This window comes from Centrocercus urophasianus, unplaced genomic scaffold (assembly GCF_019232065.1).
Source record: "Centrocercus urophasianus isolate 14NV4802_14NV808 unplaced genomic scaffold, USGS_Curo_1.0 seq_11, whole genome shotgun sequence".
Lineage (NCBI taxonomy): Eukaryota > Metazoa > Chordata > Aves > Galliformes > Phasianidae > Centrocercus > Centrocercus urophasianus.
This window is the reverse complement of record NW_024884253.1, coordinates 38,187,703-38,214,862: the sequence shown is the minus strand read 5'-3', so window position 1 is coordinate 38,214,862 and position 27,160 is coordinate 38,187,703. Positions and strand designations below refer to the sequence as shown.

Sequence of the window (27,160 nt, the reverse complement as noted above, 5' to 3'; positions counted from 1 at the left end):
CAAGAATCGCTTAACTTGAAAGCTTTAGCAATCCATCAAAAAGTCCAAGAACCTTCTCAAAAAGAAGTTAATGGAAAGTGCCTTAACACTATTCAAGTATTATCAAAATAATTACCAGGTCATTAAGGTGGAATTCTATGTACAACTTCAGGAGAATGCAGCACACAATTCCTCTACTTTTCATAATGATTAGAAAAGTCAAACAAATACAGAAGCATTTCAACCTATATCAACTATACGGATAACTGAAGGAGACAGATTATTACTCAGTGAGTTAAAACTACTTTAAATGAGAACTGAGCACATTCATTTAAAATTCCCTATTTGTTTTGAAACTGACCAGTACACATGCACTCCTAAAGCAGGTTAGAGGAAAGGTAGATGGGTATGTTAAACAAACAAAATACGTATGCACACACACACAGGAAAAAGTACATTGAGTTGTCAGTACCTAAACAAACAAAAGAGGCAGTATCCAGTTGAACAAAGCTCTTCTGATTCATTTAAATGTAACAGATTCTCAAATTCTTGATATGGCTTTGTTGTCTTACCTACACATGGGATTAATAACTTCAGGTCTTCAAAAACATTGTGTTGGTCTCAATATCTCCTCCAGACCAATGTGTTTAAAACCTTGCAATTTGTTCAACACCCTTGCTATTCTTACCTCAAAGTTGTTCCTATTTATTTTGACCTATCAGCTCTGTTCAGGGTTAAACCAATCTCAATATTTAGAAATGAGAGTAAAACTATTCTTGAGTACATAGCTGAAGCATAGTTTGAGCTCTCTCAGAGAAAACATACTCTACGTAAGTGCTTTGGAAGTATTGTTGGGCCCCGAATACTTCTTCTGTGTCAAGAATAATATCTCATCTTCCAACCTCTACAAAAATTCAAAATGTAGCAAGTACTATTCTTCCAATATTTCTGAGACTCAATGATTACCTTTATTACAAAATCAGTGTCCCAATTATGAATAAATTGACACCTGAAATTCCAAATAGCTTAATACTTCCACACAAACACAGGAATTCAGCAAGCAGAAACCACCAGAAAAACCATTTTATTGCAACAACGTCCCCATCAAGTGAGATGGCAAAAATTAAGTTTTATTACATTTTGCATTTCTACCTTTTTATGTAAATATAAATTCAAGAGTGTAAAATAAATCCACATATAAAAACACAGAAGAAACATTCTCTTTCAGTGAATGCAAAAAGACTTACATACTGAATAATCATGACAAATCATCCGTTGTCCATTTTTCCAAGTACACAGGAGTGAAAGAATGCAGAAGTTTATTCTCCAAAAGCATCCTGTATAGAGTCCTTAAAGTATATAAGTGATATTCAATAATCTCAATTTCTTGAGTTTATTGATGTGTATTTCCAAGAAAAGGAGAGAGAAAAACCATCTCAAACTTCAGATGATTTAAACTCCATCTAAAATAACCTACTTAAAACAAGATTACGCTCAATTCTTATAGCTGAAGCATTACAACTACTTTATTAGTATCATTATTTCGGAAAATTATTTCTTAGTAGTTCTTCCTGTCTTTAGAATGAAGTCAGAGTATTTTATTCAAATAGCATTGTTTACTTATACTGTAAATATATTGCGGAAAATAACTCCACATGCTGGTACAACAGGCCTTCATGAAGTTCCATTTAAACATTACTATCATGTACCTTAAAAAAAGAAAAACAACAACCAGGGGCTGCAGCATGAAATGCACAATAAAGGGTCACTGTCATAGAGTTATGCATCTTCTTTCTCATCTTATATATCTGGAAGTCAATACTGGACTGTTAGTTCAAATTAATATTGACTGGTTTTAAATACTTGGAGTAGGAAATTTACTGTTTTAAAAAAATTGGTTATATTGTCTGTTATTTCACACACCAAAAAAATTATCAGTATTAAAAATGTATTTTGCAGGATATTTCTTCATAAGGAATGTTTTTCACTGGGTCCAGGCAGATTGTTCCAATGACTGTGGCTTTTAATGCACATCATGTCAAATTCTTAATAAACAGAGTTTTGCCTCATGGTTACATTACAACAAAGAATTACGAAATTAAGATGTTAAGAACAAAGTTAAAAAAAAAAAAAATCAGAACTGCAAGTAACTTCACAACTAGAAGAGGAAAAATTGTAAAACAATTTAAATCAGCACTATCGTGGATCCCCACAGGTGCACTGCTACTCATAGGTTTCCAAAAGATGCATACAATTTTATGAATAGTTTTGTGCTAAGAGCCATGCTCAGAAACAAAATATAGGCTAGCACAAGTCTACCTTCTTGGAGATGCATGTTAAGTATAAAACCTACTTACTAAAGTGCATTTGCCAAACAAATTCTAACTTTTACTATAATAACTATTTCAATAAGCAATACAAACTAAATTTTGTTGAAGTTCTACCTCTACTTAAAGCAGTAAATACAGATGACAAATCTAAAGTACAATCTTGTATTACAAAACATTATGTCTCAATGCCATGAGCTGCAGAAATAAACAAAAAGTACTGTCCTAAACATCTCACAAGTGAGGAAGTGCCTCTAGTTAAAATACTGAAAGCATACAATGGAGTTAAGTATAAGCAGAGCTGAAGTAAGCATTGCTTTCCTTTTCATTCAATATGATGTTTCTTTAAGGCTCTGGGATAAGCTGTTACTTTTCTCAAGATCTTTTGGCAAAAGATAAATGCAGAAGTAGTAGGGTCACCTGATGTTTCAGAACTTGCACTTTCATATTTCATTAAAGCCAGCTAATTCAGTGTCTGTACACATTTATTGCACTTGTGTTGTTGGAATACATTTATACCAACATAGTAATAATGATTGCAACAAAGCCATAGTAAAATTAACTTTTTAAAGGGTCTGGTACTGACATTAGAGGATAAGCGTCTGCATGTTTAAAATGTTCCCTAATAATAAATACAGACAAACTGCTCAAGTCGGATGCACGTGTTTAACAATTATTTAGCAGATATAAAATTTCACTCATCCTATTATCAATACAAATCTGTTAGGGATCAAAAAGACATACCATGCAAAATATTGTTTAGTGCTGCATAATGGAATATATATTTCTATCCGAGTTAAAACAGCATTTTCAAAATTTAAAGAAAAATAGATTTTTAAAAAGGGATTTTACTGTTGAATGCAAGTCTTCCTTGTAGCAAAGATAAAGTTATGATTTATCGCTGTACTTCAGTCTTGATGAAAGACTAATAATAATTTGTCCACCTATTTCTTAATAAATGCTACATTTTCAAGAATAAAGGAACTATCAGTAGGCATTACTTCTACTTAAAACAAGTTACTTCTCTCTGTAATAGGTCAAGTATGCTTTTAAAGATTCAGGTAATGGTAGACTCATGATTTTCTCTCTCAATAGATTTCGAGGAGGCTCTTCTGGTTTCAAGGCCTCACTGTGATCTTTATCCTCCTCCTCTTTGTTATCATCTTCCATTCTTTCATCTTCTTCACTATCTAGAGGCTGAGGAATGAGTTGATTACCAACAAACACGTAGGTGTTAATCCTGCGTCTACGACATCGCCTGCGTTTTCGTTTAGGGGGAGCCTTCTGAGCAATGCCTTTAGCTTTCATCTCCTCATTTATGAAGTTTCTAAGGGTGCGTCTGATATATATTCGAGCGAGGTCCTGAAGATTCCTAACAGCACACGGAGCTAAAAGGAAACAGAGTTATACTCAGTAAGCAGAATGTCCCTCTAACAAAAACATTAGTTGCAAGACAGTGCGATTCGTGTTTAAGAACAAATGAAATTTTAGCACATGATGAAATACACAAATGAAATGAGAAGATTGAGGGTTCCCAACAAACTCTGTAGCATATTCTCTACTGAAAAACATCTCTTACTCCAGACATACTCAGATTTGGACTGAAGATGGCTTCTGGAATATGATTACTCTTTCAGAGAAAACACACAGTCCAAGCTATTAAGAGATCTTTGGACAGATGTGCAAGTGAATATCAACTATTTAAAAATTGATTTTAGACAGCACATGCTTTGGGAGTACTGCTTGATGCTCAGTTGAACACAAACCAGCCGTGTGCCCAGGTGGCCAAGAAGGCCAATGGCATCCTGGCTTGTATCAGAAATAGCGTTGCCAGTAGGAGCAAGGAAGTGATCATCCCTCTCTGCTCAGACCTGGTGAGGCTGCACCTTGAGCACTGTGTTTAGTTTTGAGCCCTCACTTAAAAGAAAGACACTGAGGCCATGGAGAGTGTTCAGAGGAAGGACAATGAAGATGGGAAGGGGTCTGGAGCACAAGCCTTATGAGGCTGAGGGTGTTGGGACTGTTCAGTCTGAAGAAGAGGAGGCTCATGGGTGGCCTCAAGTTTCTCCAGGGGAGATTCATGTTGGACATCAGGAAATACTTTTCCAAGAGTGGTGAGGTGCTGGAACAGACTGGAAGATTCACCATCGCTGGAGGTATTCAAGAAACATTTAGATGTTGTACTGAGGGACATAGGTTTGTGGAAAATATTGGCAAGTCTATGATACTACATCAGCCAAACCTGTCACTTGTTCAACTTCTCATTTTTGTTCCTACATAAAATAGTATAAAATTTATGGATACTACTGCAAAGGAGAAAATGAGCATAATGAGGAAATAGATTTTATAAAAACACTGCCAATATAGATCCAGCTTAAAAACACTCAATGAATTTCCAACTAAATATTTTTTTTTCACTGACTTAAAACTCCATGCTAGTTATTAAAATTTGAGACCAAAAAGATGCTTAATACTGGCAATACCGATTGCAGTTGTAGCCAACAGTAAAAAGACAACATGAGTGGAGAAAAGAAGCGTTACCTTGCTGATTTCATTTCACAGGGCAACTTCAATTTCCTAATGCATTTATAATTGGATAGTAGTGGCAAGGTAATAGCATATTTGTATGTTATTTCCTTCTTTCTCTTCTAACTACACAGTCATTTTAAGAGTACTCTTTTAAACTACTTGTAAGAAACACCTTTACTGTACTGCAGCTCATTTCTAAATGCTACCAGTCTATACTGTTCGAATTTGTAATATGAGAATGGTAATAGAGAACTCTAAAATTCTTAAGGTGATCTCTTACAAGATCAACGGGACAAAGTCCACAAGTCCAAGGGACCCAGTGAGACCCATCCACAGATTCTGTGGGAAGTGGCAGATGAAGTTGCCATCCATCACATTTGAAAGTTCATGACAGTCTGGTGAAGATCCCACTGACCGCAAAAGGGGAAACATAACCCCCATTTTCAAGAAGAGAAAAAAAATAAGATCCAGGGAACTATAGGCCAGTTAGACCTTGTAAGACCATGGAGTAGATCCTCCTAAAAGCCCTACTGAAGCACATGGGAAAAATAGATAAGGTGAATGTTGGTAACCAACACAGCTTCACTGAGGGCAAGTCAAGCCTGATAAGCTTGGTGGCCTTTCATGATGGAGTTACAGTACCATTGGATAATGGAAGAGCAACTGATCTCATCTACCTCGGCTTGTGCAAAGCATTTGACACTGTCCTGTATGGCATCCCAGTAGCCAAATTGGAGAAAAATGGATTTGAATGATGAACCACTCACTAGACAAGGGAACTGACTTGATGTTTGCACTCACAGTTCTGGTCAAAGACTCAACGTCCTAGTGGATACAAGTGACGTTTGTCAGGGATTCGTTTCTGGACTGGTGTTATTTAACATCTCTATAGGCAACATGGACAGTAGAATCAAGTACACGCACAGCAAGTTTGCAGACAACACCAATCTGAGTGGTGCAGGTGAGAAGAGATGCTTCCTCAGCAGGCTTGATTGGTGTGGACTCAACACTCTCATGAAGTTCAACAAGGCTAAGTGCAAGGTTTGGGGCAATCTCCAACACAGATAAGGCTGGGCAGAGAATGGCTTGAGAGTAGCCATGAGGAGAAGAATTTGGGAGTGTCAGTTGATTAAAGATTCATCATGAGCTGGCCATGTGCACTTGCAGCCCAGAAGGTGAACTGTGTCCTGCACTGCATCAAGAGAAGTGTGATCAGCAGGTCAAGGAAGATGATTCTGCCCCCTCTACTCTGCTTTTATTATACCCCCCCCTGGAGTTTTGCATCCAGTTCTGGAACTGCTGACACAAGAAGGACATGGAGTTGCTGGAGCAGCTCCAGAGGAGGGACATGAAGATAATCAGAGGGCTAGCACACTTTCTCCCTGAGGAGGAGCTGAGAGAGCTGAGGTTTTTCAGCCTAGACAAGAGAAGGCCCCTTGGAGACCTCATAGCAGCCTTCCAGTACCTGAAGAAGTCATGTCACAACAGGACAAGGGGAAATGGTTTTAAACTGGAAGAGGGTAGATTTATAGCAGATACAGCAGATAGCAGATATAGCAGATATAGCAGGGAAGAAATCCTTCACTGTAAGAGTGGTGACACACTGGAACAGGTTGCCCAGAGAGGCTGTAGATGCCTCCTCCCTGGAAGCATTCAAGGCCAGATTGGATGGGACTTCGAGTAATTTGGTTTAGAGGGAGGTGTCCCCTGCCTATAGCAGAGGGATTGAAACTAGATGATCTAAAAGGTCCCTTCCAACCCAAACCATTCTATGTTTCTATGATTTTTAGTAAGGAACCATTCTTCACAAGCTTACATATACCTCAAAATTAATAATCAGATCAGTAGTTACAACTGATGCAACCTGATATGGCATCCTAGACTTCTGAATGGCTTTTCTCTGTTTTGCATTTAAAACTGTGCATGGAAGCAAGAGGCATGTAAATACTACAGGAGAATTAGTCCACATTGGTCTTACATTAACAGAACGAAGCAGGAGAAAACTGTTATTGTCTAGTTTCTTTGCTGGCTTTATTTAAATTCCTGGGTGCCACTGAAGTCCTATGTAATACTACTCCTAGCTTTGTCTGTGGTAGCAGAAATTTTCATCTCTGTACCTTTCCCAGCCTTTATTTTTTTTTCCTCATCATGCTATCATCTTATCTCTGCAACAGCTATGCTTTCAGAGACTTTCTAAATGCCCTTCCTAATCTAACTGAAGTTTTGTGTAGTCACACAGAAAGCCCATATAAGAGACTACTAAAGACAGTGAGAATCATCAGCTTCAGACATAAGGACAACTCAGCTATTAAACTTCTGCAGTACCATAGCTGCAATGTAAACCAGTTCCTTCCATTTCCAGAGGGGAGAGAGAAGAGGAATTTTTTTTTCCTCTGTGAGATTGTCTGAACATCAGTACTTTTGATAAACCTAGTATTAGCTCAGTATGTTAGATGTATTTCATTGGAAAAGAAGCTGAATCCAAATGGCAAAGTCTGGAAAAGTAAGCTGGAAACAATGCACATCTGAGATGTTGATTGTGCAGCAATACAGCATAGCCAGCAGCACAAACTATCAGTGAGCTGCCACTATGTGAGGTTCTATGCTCCTAGAAGTGTGCTCCGTCACACATATGTAAAGGATAGCCTCTCCTCTTCTAGAGTAACACCAGCAAGAACTATTAGAACCCACCAAACCAAAGGGAGCCAGTATAAGTGACACTTACGCAGTCCCACAGTATCATGTTTGCCATTGTCATTTCTGTTTGGTTGCACTAGTGGGGCAAATGAAACAGCAAGGATATTTTTACTTTCCCATGTGTTCTGTCCCGTCCTCAAGATTTGTGTTAGCTGCATAAGAAGAACAAAAAAAAAAAAAAAAAAAAACCAGTGTTACAGTTTTGTCATACTCAATACAATTCAGGCTGATGTTCAAACAGTGCAATTTTGATTAACTTTAAAATTAATTTGTAAAGGTTGTTCTCTAAACAGCCAGCACTTCCATATTCCTAGAAATATTTTTCTGTCACTGGAGTACTGAAGAAGGCTATTCTGCAGTGGGGAGAGATGCAACTGGAAAATGAAGTCCTAAGGTTTTCCCTCTATCAAGGCAGAATACTGTTACTACAACTACAACATTTTTATTTAAATTCCCTGTGCATCTGCAAAAATTGACTCCTGCCTACCACATAAATGCCCCAGGAATCAAATAATAACATGTTCTGTAGCCGAGTGCTTTGTCTGTGATTGGTTTTGTTACTTTTTTTTTCCCCCTCATGTTTTTTCTCCCTTCTTTCCAGGTTAGAGGAACCCAGATCTTTTAGCATCTCCTTATGTCTTACAGTCTCTAGTGTGCTAACTATCTGTATATAAGACAGACCTAACGACAGTTTTAATTTTGCTACCTAGACTACCTTTGAGATATGCAATCAATCTCAGTTGATAGTATCTTAGTCCAATAAATACTTGCTCTAGTATTTATATAACTCAATGACACCACATTTAAATCACATGGATATTCTGAGAAAGTAAACATATAGTTATTTTTGGAAGGTAACCAGCAAGCTTACCAGCAAATAATTTAGTAATTATCTACATTCAAGAGAGCATCCACATAAATCAGTTTTTTGTTCCCTGGTTCCCTATTAGCAAAACAGGGAGAATAATACTTACCTTTGTAAGGCCTTTTGAGATCTAAGGATGAAAAGTGATAACAGTGTGAAGTATTATTAAAATAATACACCTGTCTGGAAAAAGTCTAATCTAACACAAAAAAAGCAATACTGAAAATTGCTGGAAATAAGTCTTTTCCTCCACTCTTTTTCATTTCTCCTACCTTTAATTACAAACATAAAATCAATTCTCCTGTTTCAGTGAGTGATTTATGTTGTGTTAAAGTATTAACTGAAGATGTGTGGCAAGGATTTCAAGGCAGTACTAGGACTAGCATAGTATACTTAAAATATTTAAGAATGGAGTACTAGCTTCATGGAAGACAAAACAGTTTTATCACAGATAACAGGATATTGGCGGTTTCCCATCATTTAAAGGAAAACAATTTCAAGACTGCATTGCAAAAACCCCTTCTGAATTGCAGTAATACACTGAGTAAAGACAACAACAGTTAAAGTTCAACTTTGTCAACTATACACGTTAAAACATTTCTTAAATTATGTATTTCTCATACTATATGATAGCAAGGGGAAATTGTCATTAAGTCACCTGATCTTCTATAGGCATTACTAAAATGCCTCCGACTTTCAATAAAATTTTCATGTAGTTTTCATGGTCTTTCTGGACTCCAGCTCCACAGTAAATCCGGTCATACTGATGACTGTCTGAGGCTATTTCCAAACAGTTACCAACCACAAAGGCAGGTTCACAGAACTCAAATCTGAGGAGAAGAAAACAAAAAGAGGAGGCATTTTAAAATAAAATCAGCTTTCTTGAGAAAAGCCAGTCCAGTTAAAAACAAAAATATTTTTACTATCTTCCTTATGTAAAGAAAAGAAAGATTAGCACACATTTTAACAATCGGCATTAAACACAGCAATATTAAGCAGAAAACAATGTGCTATTTCTGCTCAATGAAGGATTAAATAATTATTTTTTTTTTTTTTAATTAAAGTTAGCGAGTGCATCACATAAAAACAAAAAAGCCTGAAAGAAACACCAGGCTTCTTAACAGTAAGCAATCAGACTTGTGATGTTTCTCTGGACAAGGCATACAGTCAGGTCCCTTTAAAGCAGACAGATGTTAATCGTGGAATATTTAGGTTATATATTGTACAAATGTTGAAACAGTCCAATTCCCAATACCTTCCCTCTCGCTTTTAAAAGAGGAAATATAGGTTATTTTAAGAATCATTTTCCTCTACATCTCCCACCTTCCATTTTGAGAACAATCTGTTTTTCTCAAAAATAAAATTTAATAGAAAAGTTCTGACCACACACAAAGCAAGAAAAAAAAAAAAAAAAGATTAATTCTGAGAAACATCTGTTCTAATTTTCTTAAGCAAATGAAAGTCACATAACTGCTTCTGAGCGGGCTTAAGTATAAAGCAGAAGTTGCAAAGACTAAGTTCTCCTGACACTGCATAAAATAGCAAAAGGTGCACACTGTAGAGGTTTATTGCCAAAGCTGCATATGTTCGCCATTACAGAGATATTTTCTGACATTTTTCACATCTTTGCAGCAAGTCTCTGGTTAAGATGATCACGCCATCATAACGTAATTCATATATTTGTATTAAAAAACAGTGAAAAAACACACAAACCCCCTCCCCAACACACACACACGAACAACATTCAGTCAAAAACCTCCTTCTCCACCCTCATTTCAAGAAGAGATGTTACACATGTGCTCACAGAGAGGATTTATGATTTTCTTGGAAAAACTTTAAGACTACAGAAGTAGTTCACAAGTGTCATCTGGCAGTACCAAATTTAATGCCTCTCAACTTCATCTCAGAATGAATAACTTGTTCTTTCTAAATACTTCTTTGAATGCATAGAGCCATCTTATGAGCTTTACAGCTTACATTCAAAAATTATTTTGATTTGGCTTTCAGTAGGCAATCCCAGTACAGCACCTGACATGCAAATAATCATCTCAGTTACACGGAAACCTGGCACTGCCTATAAGGCTTAGCTGACTCCCCCATCAACCCTACCATTCACAAATTTGTCTTTTATTAAGCTATGTTTTTGCTTGAAACACTTTGTTTTCAAGATAGGGTGCACGACCTTGAAAATAATTCAATTCTTTCTTTGACTAGTCAAATATAGACTCCAGAACACCTTACTAACTATTGCAACTGCCTTATGTGCTCAATGTGGCTGACAGTCCATGCTGTTGTTTCCTCATCCAAGACCAATGGAAGAAGTGAAAGCTACAATCAATACTGACAGATTAAAAAAAAGGAAGGTGGCAGGTGGGGAGTGCAGCCAACTGCACACAAGCAGACAGCAAAAATGAACTGTGGTTGAAGTAATTAAAAAAAAAAAAAAAAAAAAAAAGAAATATCTACAAATACATTTGACAAAGTTAAATGCTCAGAAGAAAATGAAACCCAAAGTACTGATTATTCTTCAGTGAAATGATCTCTTAAGTGCATGGGGGATCACATTTTTCAACATTTAGCAAAAGTCAGACAGCTCAACGTACAGTTTTAATTTCAGGTTGTCTACAGCTGAAGTAAAGCATCATCACACTGATTTAACTTGAAAATTTAAGCAAAGTACCATTGTGGGCTTCAAAAGCCAGAGGTGAGTAATAGAGCACTCCTCTGAAATGCCACGTTAGATAGCAAACGGTCACTGGCTCTAAGTTATATACTTAGAACAACAGAAGACAGACTGATGTTGCATAACCCAACAACTTTCATAACACCGTTACTCAAAATGCTCCTCCAAAATCTTACTACCAGATATTCCCAAAATGCTTCTACTGGAAGCACCCTCTTAAAACAGAAACACAAAATTCCCAAGAAAGCAAAGACAAAAAAACACAAAACATTTCCCAGACAAAATATACGCTATATATAGAGACCTATAAATACAATAAAAGCTGGAAAGAATTTCTCATTTGGCTCTACAGCTTGCAGTCAGAAGTACACAAGAACAATGAATAAGTTTCCCATTACACCTGTAAGAATCAAGACAGGCTGAGCACTAGAGACTATGTCTGCCTATTGGTGCGTTAAACTAAGGCTGGACTACGTTAATACAAATTTGTGGAGGCATAAGGCTTATTACCAAGACAGAGAGATAGTGGTTAGGCCTACTACTTCAAAAATGACCTTCTTCACTCCAGTAGCTCCAGCTAGTTTAAAATCTATTTGTCAAAAGTAAGAGCTTCCTGAAAGACTCATTTCTCACAGTAGTCTTAACTAGAGTACATGCAACTCAGAAAGACATCTTTTCAGTTTATTTCAGATGGAAAACAAGGGACTCAGCTCACTTGGCAATGCACTAACACCTACAGTAGTACGCTGACTGCCCATTTATATCACATAGTAATAGAACTGCCATACACATCTTTCTACCCAGAAGTCTATATAAGGGTAGGAGTAAATTGGTGGAAAAGATTTTAAGCTGTATCTAGTCAAAGTAACACTTGAGTTCAAAAGCCAGTGCCGTTCATTCAAGCTGCCTGCAGAATTACCTGCTTTGTGTTTTATGATATAAACAGTGTCAAAACACAAGAAATAAAAATGCATATGAGGTTCATATTTAGAGCATTATGGAATTCTCAAATTTAGTTAAGTTGTAAAACAACAGAACTCAGTTCTTCCTCGGCACTCCAAGTAAACCTTCATCACTGAAGAAATGAAGACTCCTTGCTCACCCCCTGAATCTTTGACTGTTACCACAAAACTATACACACATCTCAGAATCAGGAAACTGACAAATAAATGTATCATTTTGTGGTATCTATGTAATCTAGTAATAAGTAATTAACTTCCAAAAGACTAAAATACAATGTATAGAATTTATATCACTGACTTTCCCAATCCATTTCCAAAATGAGCAAGGTTAAGCTCTACTTCACTGAAGTATAAGCCTCTGACCATCTGATCAGGGAATGATCTTTAAGTTCAACATAAGTTTTAGCAAATAAATGAGAATAATATCTACCAACAGTATAATAAGTTTGTTAGTTTTAACGTAAGAAAACAGCATCAATCACATTGTTTTACAATGGAATTTAATCTCAAATCCAAATTCCATCAGTCCCTTATGATACTACATCCAATGAGGTAATTTCAATACCATTACCTCCAGGATATGAAAACAGATCAGATACTCAACTTCCTTCTGTGTTACACTGAGTTATTTTTATTATAGTAATGACTTTGTTGAAAAGAAATGGTTTAGTGCCTCAACATGCAGTGCTGGCAAATACATAAGCTACCAATCAAGGAGGGGTAATATTTCACTTGGTTACCAATTTGAAATGGAACTATGAAAACAACTTAAGAAACAGCAAGTTTTATTTACATTTTGTTGATCACAGTTAAATAGCCAGGGTACAATTGTATCTGGAAAACATGATTTTTTTTTTTTTCCCATAGATTAGAAGCCAAAAAAAAACCAAAAACCTGAGACTAAAGAACTAGAAAAACATATAGATGTTTGAATCACATTCAGTTCTTCAGTTGAATCTGGTATTTTGCTTACCAGAAAACAGCCAAAAGAAAACAATTTAAGAGTTTCTAGTACAGATAACACATTGACTGTGTTCCTGTGTATGAATGAACATTTGCCATAGGATAAATTTAATTTCATACAGAACTTGTTTAGCAGTGGACCAAGATAGTAAAGCAGTTTCAAGTACCTGAAGTGCGTTAACCTGATTCTGTCCTTTCTGCCTTGTCCCTCAAGGATAGGCATTTCATATGCCATATTTCATGTCCATCCCCCCCAGCACTAAAGTTTTACAGATTCAATACAGGCACAGCACTTTTCTTTCAGGTAAGTATCAAAAATTACCTGTAAGATTTAAAGAGTGTTTTTGTCTTCATCACAGCACATTAAGAAAATAAGTAAGGAATAGTTCATTACTACACACATTCTTTTAAGAATCTCCACAGGTATCAACACAAAGAAACACTATTATCGGGATAAAATGAGCTTCCATTTAAAAAAAAAAAAATAAACATTTTTTAGCGAAGAACTAAGACTGAAATTATTTTCTCTTGTATCCATATCCACCAATCTATTATTCATGTGGTAACAAAATATGTAAACACTAGTAATCCTACTAGGTTTTTTTCCCAAGGTAATTCATTGGTAATTCCTATCATATAACCTACCCAGACAATCTAATTTCCAATTACTTCCAGCTCTGAGGAGTACAGCATCCCTCAAGGGCTAAGCTCTCCTGCCTATACAGCCTTCATGGATGTAGTGCGTTATTAACCCTGACATCTCTTCAAGATCAAACTAGAGGTAAGGAGTTGTGTTTTAAGAGATGTTCCTTTCTAAGGAATCAAGTTCAAGTTTTAATAAAATTGGGCATAAAATCACATACTTTGAATAAAAAGCAAATTTTAAAATCCACAGACTCGTGTTTAAAGCGAACAGTGACACGTGTTGTAAGATGCTTATAAAAATACTGGGGAACTATTTGAACTGCTGACATTTGTCTTTTGCACAGAGAAAAAGCAATTCTTAAAGTCAGCATTTCTCCAGTTACATTTTACACTTGTCCTTAACCACTAAAATTCATACAAGGATACCACCTAATAGCACACTTCTGCCTATTTTATTGCACTTCCATCTCAGCTTGGTGCTCAGTCCTTACAGAAAGAAAAACCCTTTCAGTATGAATTTAGGATGCTGGTTTGTCATCCACAATCATTTCCTTGTGTTCAATCAACTGAAACCCATACAAAAGGGGACAAGTGTCATCAAGCTGTTCTCCCCTCTAACAGTCCAGAAGGCTCTTTAATAAAATAAAATACACAGTAACCCTCTCAGCAGGTCCAAAAAGGGAAAAATAAAATAAACTATAATGCATATTTTTATTAATGACAGAGGGGGCAAGAGGATCAAAACAAATAAACTTACAGCACAAAGAACTACTGTTCAATGAGAAGACTGCCAAGTTGTTACAGCAAGCCATTTGAACTGTGCTGATACTACATTGGAACAATTTTTCCACGGAAAATTTGTGTTTTAAAACATATTCACCAACAGTAGGGAATTAAAAGAAGAGTACACAAAGTTAACTTCAAATCAAACTTCCCTTAAATCCATTATTTTCAGCTAAAAGATGCCTTAGGATGGGCAAGGATCTTCTAAACCATCTTGACCACCACAAAAACCATCCTTTTAAAACACATCTATAGAAACTGAAAAATAAGTATTTCCTGTAATTATCCTCAGAGAAGGAAGAGCTACAAATAATCTAGGCAGTTCCAACTCATATTCATTTTTGTTAAAAGAACAATACTCTCAGGGCTTCTTCTGTATAAAACAATTTCATAATTTACTAATCTTACTCCAAGTATACCTAAAGCCAAAAAGAAACTTTAAAGAAACTTCCAGATCGTTTAATCCATTTCATTTTTTAAATTGACATAAGTCTTATATTCTGTGAAAAACTACAGTTGAAGGTGAAACATGACTTTCTGTATACCATGCCACAGCAATGCACAACATTCACAGAATGGCTTGTTAGCATTTTTCACCTTACTTTACTGCAAAAGTACTCTAGATCAAGTAACAACCAGATTTAAAGATGCTTCTAATATACTGCAGAGTATAGGAATAAATTTTCACATTTCTCAATAAATATTTCCCATATTCTATCCTGGTGGTGATGTTCATTTAGAATCCTATCACTAAGAACTACATTAGATACTAAGAACAATTATTAAAAATGGAACAACAGAATGACAAGAGAGCAAGTTTTTTTCCTTGTTTTTTTTTTGTTTGTTTGTTTTTTGTATTTTTCTCTATTTTCATTCTGCCTTACTTATGTATTTATTAAAGCTCTTAACAAGTATGGCTCATGTATAAATGCATTCTTATGGCCTGCTAGCATGCTTCCCTGAAAAGTTACATGCATTTCACTTATTGGGACTTCCTGCATGTACTCTTTGAACATTAGAATAAACAGAAACAAAAGTATAAAAACTTCTGTAACAGAACAGTTGTTACTATCTACAGTAGCAGCTTTTAAGCCCCTTACATACAATTGCAATAATGGGGATTTTATTAGGATTACTAAAATAGCCAGAAGCAGTGCTGACTAAATTTTTATGCAATAATTTTTTCCTGATCATTTTTCTCATCCAGGTAATGTTGTAGGCCAGTGGGAAATGCATTCCAGCTTCACTTCTATTTGTTATCTCAGCTTTAGAATAAAACTGCTTTTGTGCTTCTATTGGGCAACTTCAGCTACCTTTGCCTGTTTATAATTTCTAATAGCCATCAGCTTCACTGAAACATATGAAAAAACACTGCTCTTATTTATAAAGAAAAGTTAGAATGCTGGACCTTAAAAATACTACGACTAACCTTACTCTCTCTTCAGCACTAGTTAACAAACTTAAACTTCATTAGGTACTACATCGAAAATCTTGATGATAAAAGCAAAGTAGTACACTGAAGGAATATATATATTTTAAATCAATTCCACAGTGAAGTTTAAGAAACCTGCACTCCTAAAAAAGGAGGTGAAAAAATGTTTCATCACCTCACTCTGTCACCAGGACCCTAGTAAATTCATGGATGCAAGTCCCCTCAGAAACAGTTTATTGTTTCTGTAGACAGAAGTATTTGCTTTTTTTTTTTTTTTTGGTACTGAAGCAGAAAAGGTAGTTTTATAGATTTAAGATCGTCATATTCTATACTAAGAGTTTTTGTGAAGCTATAGATTTGATTTGGTAGCAACAATCCATTGCTGTTCTTCTCAACTACTTTAATGTAATAACAAATGCTCTTAATACTATCAAAACTTGCAGCAACTGCACATTTCCAATGAAGGTAGTGTCCACCACAGAATTTGTCATATTTCTAAAAGATTTTGTATGTGCTTAGAGATAGCAAGAATACAGATTGCTCCAACTCTCAAACACTTTCAAAACAGTTTTCTTTTCTTTCTAGAAAGCAGTAAACTCGACTGCCACTTTTGGAGCCTCCTGGCTCATGATGTTTATGTATATTATTTCTCTTTAATACCTCTAACTGAAAAAGAGACATTTCAAAAGCAGATTTTCTTTTTGAAAATGTTAATTTCCAGCGTCAAAGGATCCCTCTGAACTTCTTACTGTCATATGTTTTTCTAGCTAGAGCAATAAAAAAAAGCACAAAATTTCCACTAACCAAATCTAAGAACAAGTTAAAAGTAAAATATGAACTGGAAAGGCTACCAAGGGGCTTTGAGACAGGTTACTTTTCCTGCACAGATTTTTATTGCTATCATTATCCAGCTGAACAGCAAAGAATGGTTTTTCTTTGAGCATATACAAGGAACTTTCAATTTCAACTCTACTTTTATGAAAGTGAGCTTGCAGTGTTCTACAGGAGCCCTGAATTTCAACAAAGACAAGTAAATACTTTGTTGGAAAATTAAGCCATTTTTCAATGCCAATAATTTTCTTATAGGACTTCAGAAAGAAGCTTAACCCATAACAGTTATACCAGAAGTAGTACTAGGGTTCTTGCAACTTACCATTGAAGTGGTTTCTTTTGATCTTGAGAAGGTTTGGTGATTCTTTCACATCAGGGACTTCAGCTTACCCAGGTTTGGTTTTTGATAGGGTGCTAGAAGATGGGCAACCTAGCCTTGCCCTGTGTCTCTCTCTCCAAGCTGGATATTCTAGGTCTAGAAGTTGACTGGGAGCAGAAAAGACAACACATTCCCCTTCAATAAAAACAGGTGAAGTGGGGCCTGGTACTTGCACAATGTGTTTCAGATAGCCTTCTTAAGGAATTTTTTTTTTCCCCTTAAATGGCATGCATTCCCTACTCAAGGTTTAAAGTACAAAAGAGAGTCATATATATACTTTCAACTCAAGAGTATTTCGTTTAATCTACACCTAAAATCTTTTGCACCTCAATCATAACAATACTTCCAGACGATGGCAAATCTCCCTTGTTTCTACTAGAAAATATACACCAAATAAAACCAAGGCAGTATTTTACCTCTCAAAGAAACAACTCCATCTCAATTCAGACAAAAAGTATTTTTAAAAGATTGGTGGGATATGGATACAGATACAAGTGCTTACTGAAATTATTTGTCTTTCTGAAACAACTGTATTAAAAGCTTTTCCTCTAATGAACAGTTCAACAGACAACTAATAGAAGGATAAACTGCCCTTTAAACAAAGAGTATCTCAGATTTTTTTATTACCTCGTTACTTTTACATTGCTACCAGACTTTAATCAAGTACCTACCCCAATCATTAAAAAAAAAACCACATGTAATTAAATTTAAACAACATTTTTATCAGGAACCATAAAAAAGCATTATTATATCACACAATGCTGTATCATTCCCTATGAAAAGTGGCATTAAAACATCTTGTTTCATCAGGAGAAAAAGTAAATCATCATAACCCAGCTCCATGTTGCAAGTCAGATGCAAAGATAAAGGTCTACTGCTTCAAGTGAAAGAACACGACAAACAAAATTAAAGCATTTATTTAGGATCCAAGCTGAAGATTTTGAAGGATCTACATTTAAGGTAAAAGCCCTTTTACTTTTGTTTAAGAAAGAGACTTCTTCAAATACTCAGATCAGACTGCAGAATATTATCCACTGAAGAACACAGAAAGGGAAGAAGGGTTTCGCAGAATTCCCATCTGCAGATCTCAATTACATGTGCTCTCTGTATTCCTTCTATACCCTATGAACCTCCTTAGAAGCTGATCACAGGTGTAAGATACTTTTCCTCAAAACATGCATACATTCATCGAGACAATCAGCTTCATTCATACCAGTCTGACAGACAAAATCAGATTTCAAACAGTATGTATGTCTTCTAGGTATACACCAGTGTTCAACAGCAGGCAGACACTGCACACCTTAAGAGTTCTTCTTGACAGAAGATCTTTCCTCCATGTATTAAGCAAATCAAATCAGCAGTTAAGTTCAGAAGCAGAAGTCCACACAACTTTCAGTAAGTATATTTCATATATTTCTTTTACAAGCCAAAATTCAGGAAAAATTTCCTGAAATAATAATCAAAACTAGCTTTACTGACCTAGAGTACATTACTTTAAGAGGCAGACTAAAAGTGAAGACATACTGTATGTATTTGATGTAAATATATACAGAAAATATTATATATAAACATAAATGAGCCAGTCAATCAGAAGAAAAACGTGCCATCTTCAGTAACTATATTAAAATACAGTTAACCATAATTAACTATTCAGACAAGGAGTTACAAAACCTTCCACTAAATCCAAAACCCAAGCAGTCAATCAGTATTACGTGAACAGCAGTTCAGTTACTGTCAAGCAGATTTATGCAAGAAAAATTAAAGAGACACGTTTGTTAGGTTGGTGAGGAGGATGCTTCCATAGCCAGTGCTTTATATTGTTTCTGTTGTAGATTATTAGAAGTACATGCCAAGTGATGTACATGTAAATTAGTGAAAGCATAAATTATATTCACTAATTTTTTTTGACTCCTCCTCTGTATAACACTATATAACTAAAAACCAGTTTAGCTATCAGTGTACATAACGCATAATTTAGAATATTGTCTCCAGAGCTGATCTCTAAATTAGCAGAAAATACATTTCTTCTGCTTTGAGAATACTTACATCTCGTATTACACATACTCACTTCCTTCCTTCCAACAGTACATGTGCACACATTCAGTTATGCCAAATTTAGCAACACTGGGATTAGTTCTTTTCTCCTGGTACTTGCAAATTTTTAAATACAAACCATACATTTCTGGTATTTATTCACATAAATCAATCAGATTGATTTTGTTTAACAACGGTGTACTTCTTTGCTTCCCCTCCAATTCAATTTCTCCTCATCATGTATGCAAAAGTATTAATTACCAAACTGGCAAGACTCTTCAGTCCAAGTCAACCCTCTGTGTGTCAGAATACATATACAGGAATACAGGCGCACACAGGAATTCATTAGCAGGCAGTTGCATCTTACTTAAAAGAGCAATTAATGTAGTATTAATGATGATCGTAAGTGATGACAGATCTCACTTCTGTATTAATATCAGCTAACAGTAAAAGTCTGTATTAAATTTGAGGCGATGACAGTAATATATACATACTAAAACATGACACAGTTTTAGTTCTGTGTCCCTCCAACATTCTTCCAACTAAACAACTAAAATAATCTAGTTAATACTAGAAGTACAGAACTGAATACAGTTAATTACAGCTAGCTCTACGATGACTCTATTTCAAGTATAAGAGCCTTCTTTTATGTAAAAGAAGAAAAAGAATGGTCTGTTGTCAGATGAAAGTTCTTTAAGATTGGTGTAAGGAAAAACCAGACGGAGTTCCAACTAAGAAAATCAAATGCACAGTAGTTCTTAAAAGATATTACAAAGGCAAGAGGATAAGAAGAATTTTCTCTGCTCCCCTCTCAGTAAGAGAAGATGGGTAAGGACAAGCAATTCTTATGCTATGAATACAATTTAAAATATTCTTCTGAATTTCCAGCAGCTACCTTACAATTACTGGTAGAGAAATTATTATCCATGAAGAGTTTTTACACATAATAGACCTAGCTGGAACACAGTTTTCCATTTTGAAAGGGCAGAGAGGCCCAAGTTCTGCATTCTTATGGACAACTTACAAACTAAAGAAAAAAATGGTTTAGGAAGTCAAACCAGTAAGGTTCAAAGCCTTATAAAACTGAGATAAATCAGGAAGAGCAGGTGGTGCCTGAGCGCAAATGGAGACTCTTAAGTCCACCTCTTCAGGTAATAAACAAATACAATCAGACATTGAGACCAACAGATGCAAATTAGAAGTTAACTGTGTACCAAAAGATGTCCAATTACGTAATAAGAACTGACTTAACAGATACAAATTGCACTGTAAAAGACATCCGCATAGTACGTCATGCATATATGCATGTACATATAGTATATACATGTGTGTGCATGTACACGCACTCCCAAAATGCAGCAAGATCAATTTTGTGAAGTACTACACAGCAAGAATAGTGTCACACTTCAAAGCCTTCTTTCCTAAGCCTTAACTTACCTTGTGAACTAGACTGAGAAACTGAAGTTCTATGTTGCAGTAACAAATACCGTTTGCCATGTGTGATGCCATTCTTCTACTTCCCTCTCTAAGTTTATGAGCAATGATGTGGTCAGTTAAAGTAAAAAGTTGCTGCAAAGTGAACCAGACAAATGAGATACTTACTTATCAAAGCTATCACTATATTTTATGAAGCTCTCCAATTTTTCCTTGGCATATTCTACCACATCTGAATGAAGCTCTATTCCATGATTTATCCCAAAAGGTCCTGTAAATAAAAACAGCAGTTTCTTCAGTCACAGCTCAATCACACAGAACAAAACTGTACTTTTGCCTGTGAAAGTACTAACATCACGTAAACACTGAATTCTTCAAACACACTAGGCAAAGATATTTTTGTATCTGCATTACGGATGGTTAAGAGGAAACAAGGTAAAAAGTCAAAGGATGGAAAAAAATATAAAGAACAGCAATAGAATTGCAGCAAAACAGTTTTATATAACTAATTTTTCATCGTAAGGATGCAGAAAAGCTTGACTTACTATAGACTGAACAACTTCCTTTTCAACAAATTATTTAGTTGGAAGACAACAATAATTATGATTTAGTTCATACTGTGTTCTTCAAATTTTGAAACGTTTTCTTAGTTTCTGACAATTCAGAGATTTTGTATTATATTCCCACAATTACATCTACTCTATTTTGCAGAAGTCTGCTCCTGTTTTACTCAGATAGCATTTAACTTCCACCTAGAACGTGGCAACTGGCCACATTATGTTCATTCATTACAATACTACTACAGCTGCAGCACTGATTGATCCTGCAATCAAACCCAAGTACATTTCCAAGTTCATTTGTATGCTAGAAGTTAAAGCTATTTTCCAGGAACAAGAAGAAATCATGAGACACTATTATGACTATTTTCTACATCAGGAAAGTTCTGAATCAGTCACATTCACTGTGATGTTTCTACATTTCATATATAGTCAATAACCCAGATACTTTAGTCACTGGAACACAACTGGAAAAAGGAGAGAGAAGAGAAAAAAAAAAAAAAGCAAGCAAATATCAATAATATTAGAAAAAAATTAAATTTGTATATCTATAATTCTAAACCTTGCTTAAGTATTTAGCTTAAAGATATTATTCCAAAGAAATAGTTTTCTTAAGACACTAATTACGAAAAACAGTTGCTAAAAAACTTTTTCTCCAGTATACCAAAACCTACTATACATCACTAAAGTGATTACTAACAACAATTCTTAACATAACACATCATACCAAATAAAATAAAACCAAGCTATATGCTCTGCTCATGAGACCTCTCTAAGGTCAGCCAAGAGGTAGATACATCTTTCAACTTGTGAAAACACATACCTCCTGCTGACAGCCACATCTATTTAAATTTATCATATTATAAAAGATACCTCTTACGGTATCTTTTGTGATGTTTATTTAATGCTCCCTTGCACAATAATAACCTACCACATTACTAATCAGCATAGGTGCAGACCATTTAATGGTCCTTTGCACAATAATAGCCTACCACATTCCTAACCAGCATAGGTACAGTCTTGTAACATGCAGCAGCATCCAACGCATGCTTTCTCCTATTATAATTGCCATGCCTTTAGTCTCATAAAATAAAAAAACACATTGATGCCTCCAGTCCCAAAATTACTCAGTCCTTACAATACTCAATTTTGAAGAAAAAAAAGAACTAAGGAACTGTAAATGCCCCAACAGTCTCAAATCTGCAAATGCAACCTAATGTCATGTTGTAATATACCGTATTACCCATAATTTGAACAGAAATGCAAGTAGATTCTATTCTTTCATTAGTACATTTGCAGATGCCAAGGAGTCACTCATTTTAAAAACCAGAAACCAACTTCTCTGTTACTCTCCAGACTGAACTCTCTTTCAGCAGAATTCAACCGCTGAAATATAATTCCACCATCTAGTTCGAACTATGTATTTTAATAGCATCAACGGTTAATCTAATCTATTTAGAAGTTTTCTTTTTCACGCATCGCTATACTTAGCAGTGTAGTGTATACCACTTCCAAAATCACTTGCTAATTTAATCTCATTTTGATGCTGACAGCATGGCAAAAACATACCCACTACATTATCAAATTGGAAGATACCCACCTACTGTCAAAGAACACATGGTTCCCTGTTACTATTCACACTGCACACTGAAAACTGTTTAAAAACAGGTGGGCTTTTAAATATACATACACAAGGTCAGCTCCAAAAGTAACACCTCCCATTTTATTACGTTGGCCCACAATGACAGAGGCAGATATCAGTGTTATGTCAAAGACTGAACCTTCCCACCAATGCTCTGCTTTGTTGCTGTGAGACGGATGGCAGCAGAGGAGCAGTCTGACATGGAAGTGCATATGAAGCAAAGGTGCATCACTGAACTCCTTCATAGTGAAAAAATTGCTCCCACTGACATTCACTGATACTTGTTGAATGTTTATGGAGACCAAACAGTGGACACGAGCACAGTGAGGTGGTGGGTGGTGCATTTCAGCAGTGGTGATAGGTCATCTCTGTTGGTGCAGATTGAGAGCACTGCATGCAAACTCTTGTTCATCACTGGCAAAAATGCATAGCTAATGGTGATGACCATACTGAGAAACAGTGTTTTGCCACTATTTGCTCTATCGAATAGCTTGACTGTGCTCTTTGTATCTGTTGTAGTTTCTATGGAAATAAGTAGGATGTACTACTTTTGGAGCAACATACGTATTTATCAGAAGCATATTTGTTTCTACTCCTTTACTCCATCGTTTAAAACAAACACTAAAATAAGGAAGAATCATTATACATAATTAGTGATCTTATCAATGGGAGCAGAAAATAAGAAAATGAAGTACTATGGAAACATGAGAAGCTTGCTTCCAAATGTAGCTGAACAGCTACTGCTCCATGCTCCTCAGCACTACTAAGGATATATCAGCACCTGAGTTGGAAACAAGGAACAGCTGTAGCTTAACTGTGCTCCTCAGGCGGCTGTCAGCCCATCTAATGCTCAAAGTCTTTTTTTTTTTTTTTTTTTTTTTTTTTTTTTTAAATTCCACATATAATATTCTGAAAGACAAGAACACTGCTTGATAGGGTCTAGTGAAGGAGCATTCAACAGGCAACCAAACACCATTTAAAAAAAAAAAAAAGGTCAAGCACATCAATACAAGTGCAATATACATAACATCTTGAACATCACAGCTCAGGAAGAATACTGAAAGAACGAAGCTTTACACAGAGCAGGGAAATGTATGAATACTATTACACAGGTATTCTTAGCACAGAACTTAACTCATAATAACTCATGTTAAACAGAAACACCCTCCAAAGCAGATATCTTCAGTTTAAATTTTTACATGTTAATGAACATAATTTCTGTTTCTACAACAGGGAACAGTACCTTTGCCACTGCATTTATTAACAGGAACAAAATACAATGCCAGAGATGCCAACAAATGAAATCAACAAATGAAATTTGTTACGTACATATTAGGGACAATTTCTTTACGTGAGAATGAATGATAAAAACTGAAATCAAACCAGCTTCTCACATTTCAGATTTGTGTGTCTATCAACACACGCAACAAAATGCCCAACCTGCTAGAAGGCTTTCTTCAACAAATAACATCCATTTAATAGTCACTAAAATTGCACCTGTAAGAACTATGTACTGAAGTAAGTAGTAATATAATGAAATTCATATGTAAAATAAAAACAATTTTTAGCATAAATGCTTTGTATTCTAAGTATCATATTGAGGTTAGAAAATTAAAGCATTTTTTCTTCTAAAGGTAGGTTGTTTGCACATGGATGGAGACTTAATTTTCAATTAAGTTTCTTCAAGAGTCATGAGGCAACATAATTTATATTTCTTCCATAAATGGCATAAATATGGTACATATGCAAACTAGAACTTTAGCCCTCAGATTGTTCCTCTATGCTTTCCTCTTCTGAGCAATGAAAGGTTGTTTCCTCTCATATTAAAATTCTATGCTACAAAAAATACAAGCAGAACTTCCTCCAAAACACTCTGTGAAATGCCAGTGGACAGAAGCATCTGTAGATAACAGTTTATCTACAGCCTGCAGATAACATACAATATTGTAAAAAACATACATCAAAAATCCAGTTTTGTGTGTCATTATTATTACTTTTAAAGAAGTGCAAGTTCTACAAGGCTTGTATAATATTCTAATAATATGCAGTGGCAATGTATTAAAATAAATATTTTCAAAGTTACCTAATATTAATCCCACCATTGTACTCAAATACCCGGTTCCACTACCCAGATTTAGAAAAGATAATCCAGGCTGAAGCTTCAGAGCTTCCATGACTTCAGAATAAATGCAAGGTGCTGACAAGTGTATATTTCCATGCTTCCAGGCCAAGTCTTTATAAGCATTGTCCCTGTATCCTTCCAGATAATAATCACCACGATCAATTGCTCTGAAGGCTTGCTCCACACTCTCAGTGCGGATATATTGAGCTTCTTTCAAGTTATCAATTAAGTCATCATTGTCTTCTCCAGCACTCACAGCTCCTCCCATGCTGAATTTCTATGGTGGTTCAATTAGTTTGCAAAATACATCAGGAGGAGAGTTTTCTCAAAAGCATTTAGTATGTAACAGATCCTTTGTTGTTCTTTCAAAAGCACATCACAAATGAATCCTAAGGGGAAAAAAAAAAAAAAAAAAGATAAATTTATGTAACTTGAGTTTTTAGAAAAGTACATCAACAGTTATTAGATGGTAATGAAACACTGTTTGCACTGGATCACTTAGAGAACTATTATAGTTGGACATCATACTCGGTCAAAAAAAAACAACATCTGCCCTTCAGATTTGTGTCAACACAATACAATGGTTTTCAGCTTAACTTTAGTATTTCACTGTCTGTCTACATTAGCAAGCACTAGAGTTTATATGGACTGCAAAAAAGTACTGAGAGACTCTCACCCATTACTACATTTGTGGGGCCAACCAGCTTTGGACTAGCTCTGGAGCAGTTCTGAGAACTGAATACCAAACAGCAGATGAAGCATAAACAAACTTAGTTGAATTTTAAAGAAACTGAGCTAACATGCTCAAAAACCAACAGTGTAGTGGAAGACAAAGCAGGCAGTTGGTAATGACCATGAGATGCATTTCAGATATTCACTTGTGCGCTGAACCAGAATACAAGTGTAGAAAACTGCACTGTTCTGGATTCAGCAATTGGGAATCACACTGAAATCCTCCTAATGGATCTAAAGGAATTAAACTAGCACCATTTCTTTAAGTACCTAGAATGTTTTATTAGCTTGCCAGATTTTAAGTGACCAGAAAGTTTTAGGAATTCTGCATAGAACACTCACTTCAAAGTAACTCTTTCAGAATGGTATTTTATCCACAGTTACGACATTAACCATTGCATTCTCAGATGCAAAATGTTAACATCCGGATTTGTTATGTAAATTATCAGCAAAATAGGAACTGAATACTGGAGAAAAAAAAAAAAACAAAAAAAAACCAACATTATTTTAGATGAATAGCTTACTCAAAATGAGCTAGTTACTAATATTACTTACAATGCCATCTCAACCAAAAAAAAAAAAAAAAAAAAAAGAAGAAGAAGAATCTTAGTCCTTCTGCCAATTTACTTCCCTCCTGTCTTTTACCTAGTTTTATTTGTTGAACAATACATCAAACACAATATACAACCTAAGTCTGAACACGAGTTGTTTCTCCCAGTATTTGGGAGACTTTTCTCAAGAAGAAATAAAATATTGTATTTCAATATAAAAGGTAGACTTGGCTATTTCTAAAAGTATCATTCCAAAGGTATAATCACAAGTAGTATGTTAAAACACGTAAAGAGGAACATAAGTGTATCAGGCAAGTAGAGGTATTAAATTGTCTCCAATCAATAATAGAAGGATTCATGAAACATATTGATAATAAACCTTGTAATCAGAAAAGAACAGCCTACTCAGTTGCAAAGGCAAGGGCTTGCTGAAAACTCCCAGAGGGAAGCAATCTCCAGAGATGTTTCCCTCACATCTACCAGCCCTTAAATTAGGTCAGGGAGGGGTGGACCCCAGTTCCACCCCTTCCAGTACACAGATGAATTGCTTGCACCTGTGCATCCAGAGGTGGACACACCTCTTCACCAGGAGCTCAGTCACTGGTTCAGGCTATGACCTAGTAGTTCCCTTCCAGTATTTCTGAAGCAAATGTAACCTTTTATCAGAAATTACTCCAACACAATCTACCAAATTCCTGTTTTGTAAAAGCCCATCTGTACTGAGCATGACACCATATGGTATTAGATATATACTTGTTTGACAAGTCTGGGTAGGCTGTCCGGCTGAGTCTTCTCCCAGCTTCTCACCAGCAGGACAGCATGAGCAACAGGGAGGATTGTGTCTATGTATAAGTACTGCTCAGCAAAACATAATACAGTGTCATCAACAGTATAATCAACCCACAAAGCAGCATCAAATGAGCTACCACAAAGAAAATCAACTTTATTCCAACCAAAAAAATCAGTATAACTAGTTAAAATTAATAACTACTAAAACAACAGCCATCTTGCCA

General features: G+C 35.6%; 1 protein-coding gene across 7 annotated transcripts in view; it reads right to left on the bottom strand.

Annotated features, from left to right (window-relative positions):
• Positions 1-1,031: 1,031 nt before the first annotated feature.
• Positions 1,032-27,160, bottom strand: part of PCMTD1 (protein-L-isoaspartate (D-aspartate) O-methyltransferase domain containing 1) — a 42,392-nt gene continuing 16,263 nt past the window's right edge. For 4 of the 7 annotated variants that reach the window (XM_042838134.1, XM_042838153.1, XM_042838159.1 and 1 more), the window contains exons 2-6: positions 24,826-25,253; positions 20,712-20,814; positions 9,056-9,227; positions 7,561-7,684; positions 1,032-3,694 (exon numbers count right to left, since the gene is read on the bottom strand). In XM_042838134.1, coding sequence (XP_042694068.1) covers positions 3,324-3,694; positions 7,561-7,684; positions 9,056-9,227; positions 20,712-20,814; positions 24,826-25,132 — 1,077 coding nt within the window. In that variant the 5' untranslated portion in view covers positions 25,133-25,253 and the 3' untranslated portion in view covers positions 1,032-3,323. Of the gene's footprint in view, positions 3,695-7,560; positions 7,685-9,055; positions 9,228-17,018; positions 17,183-20,711; positions 20,815-24,825; positions 25,254-25,938; positions 26,036-27,160 lie in introns of those variants that run through there. The other 3 variants (XM_042838141.1, XM_042838170.1, XM_042838177.1) reach the window with 3 other exon arrangements.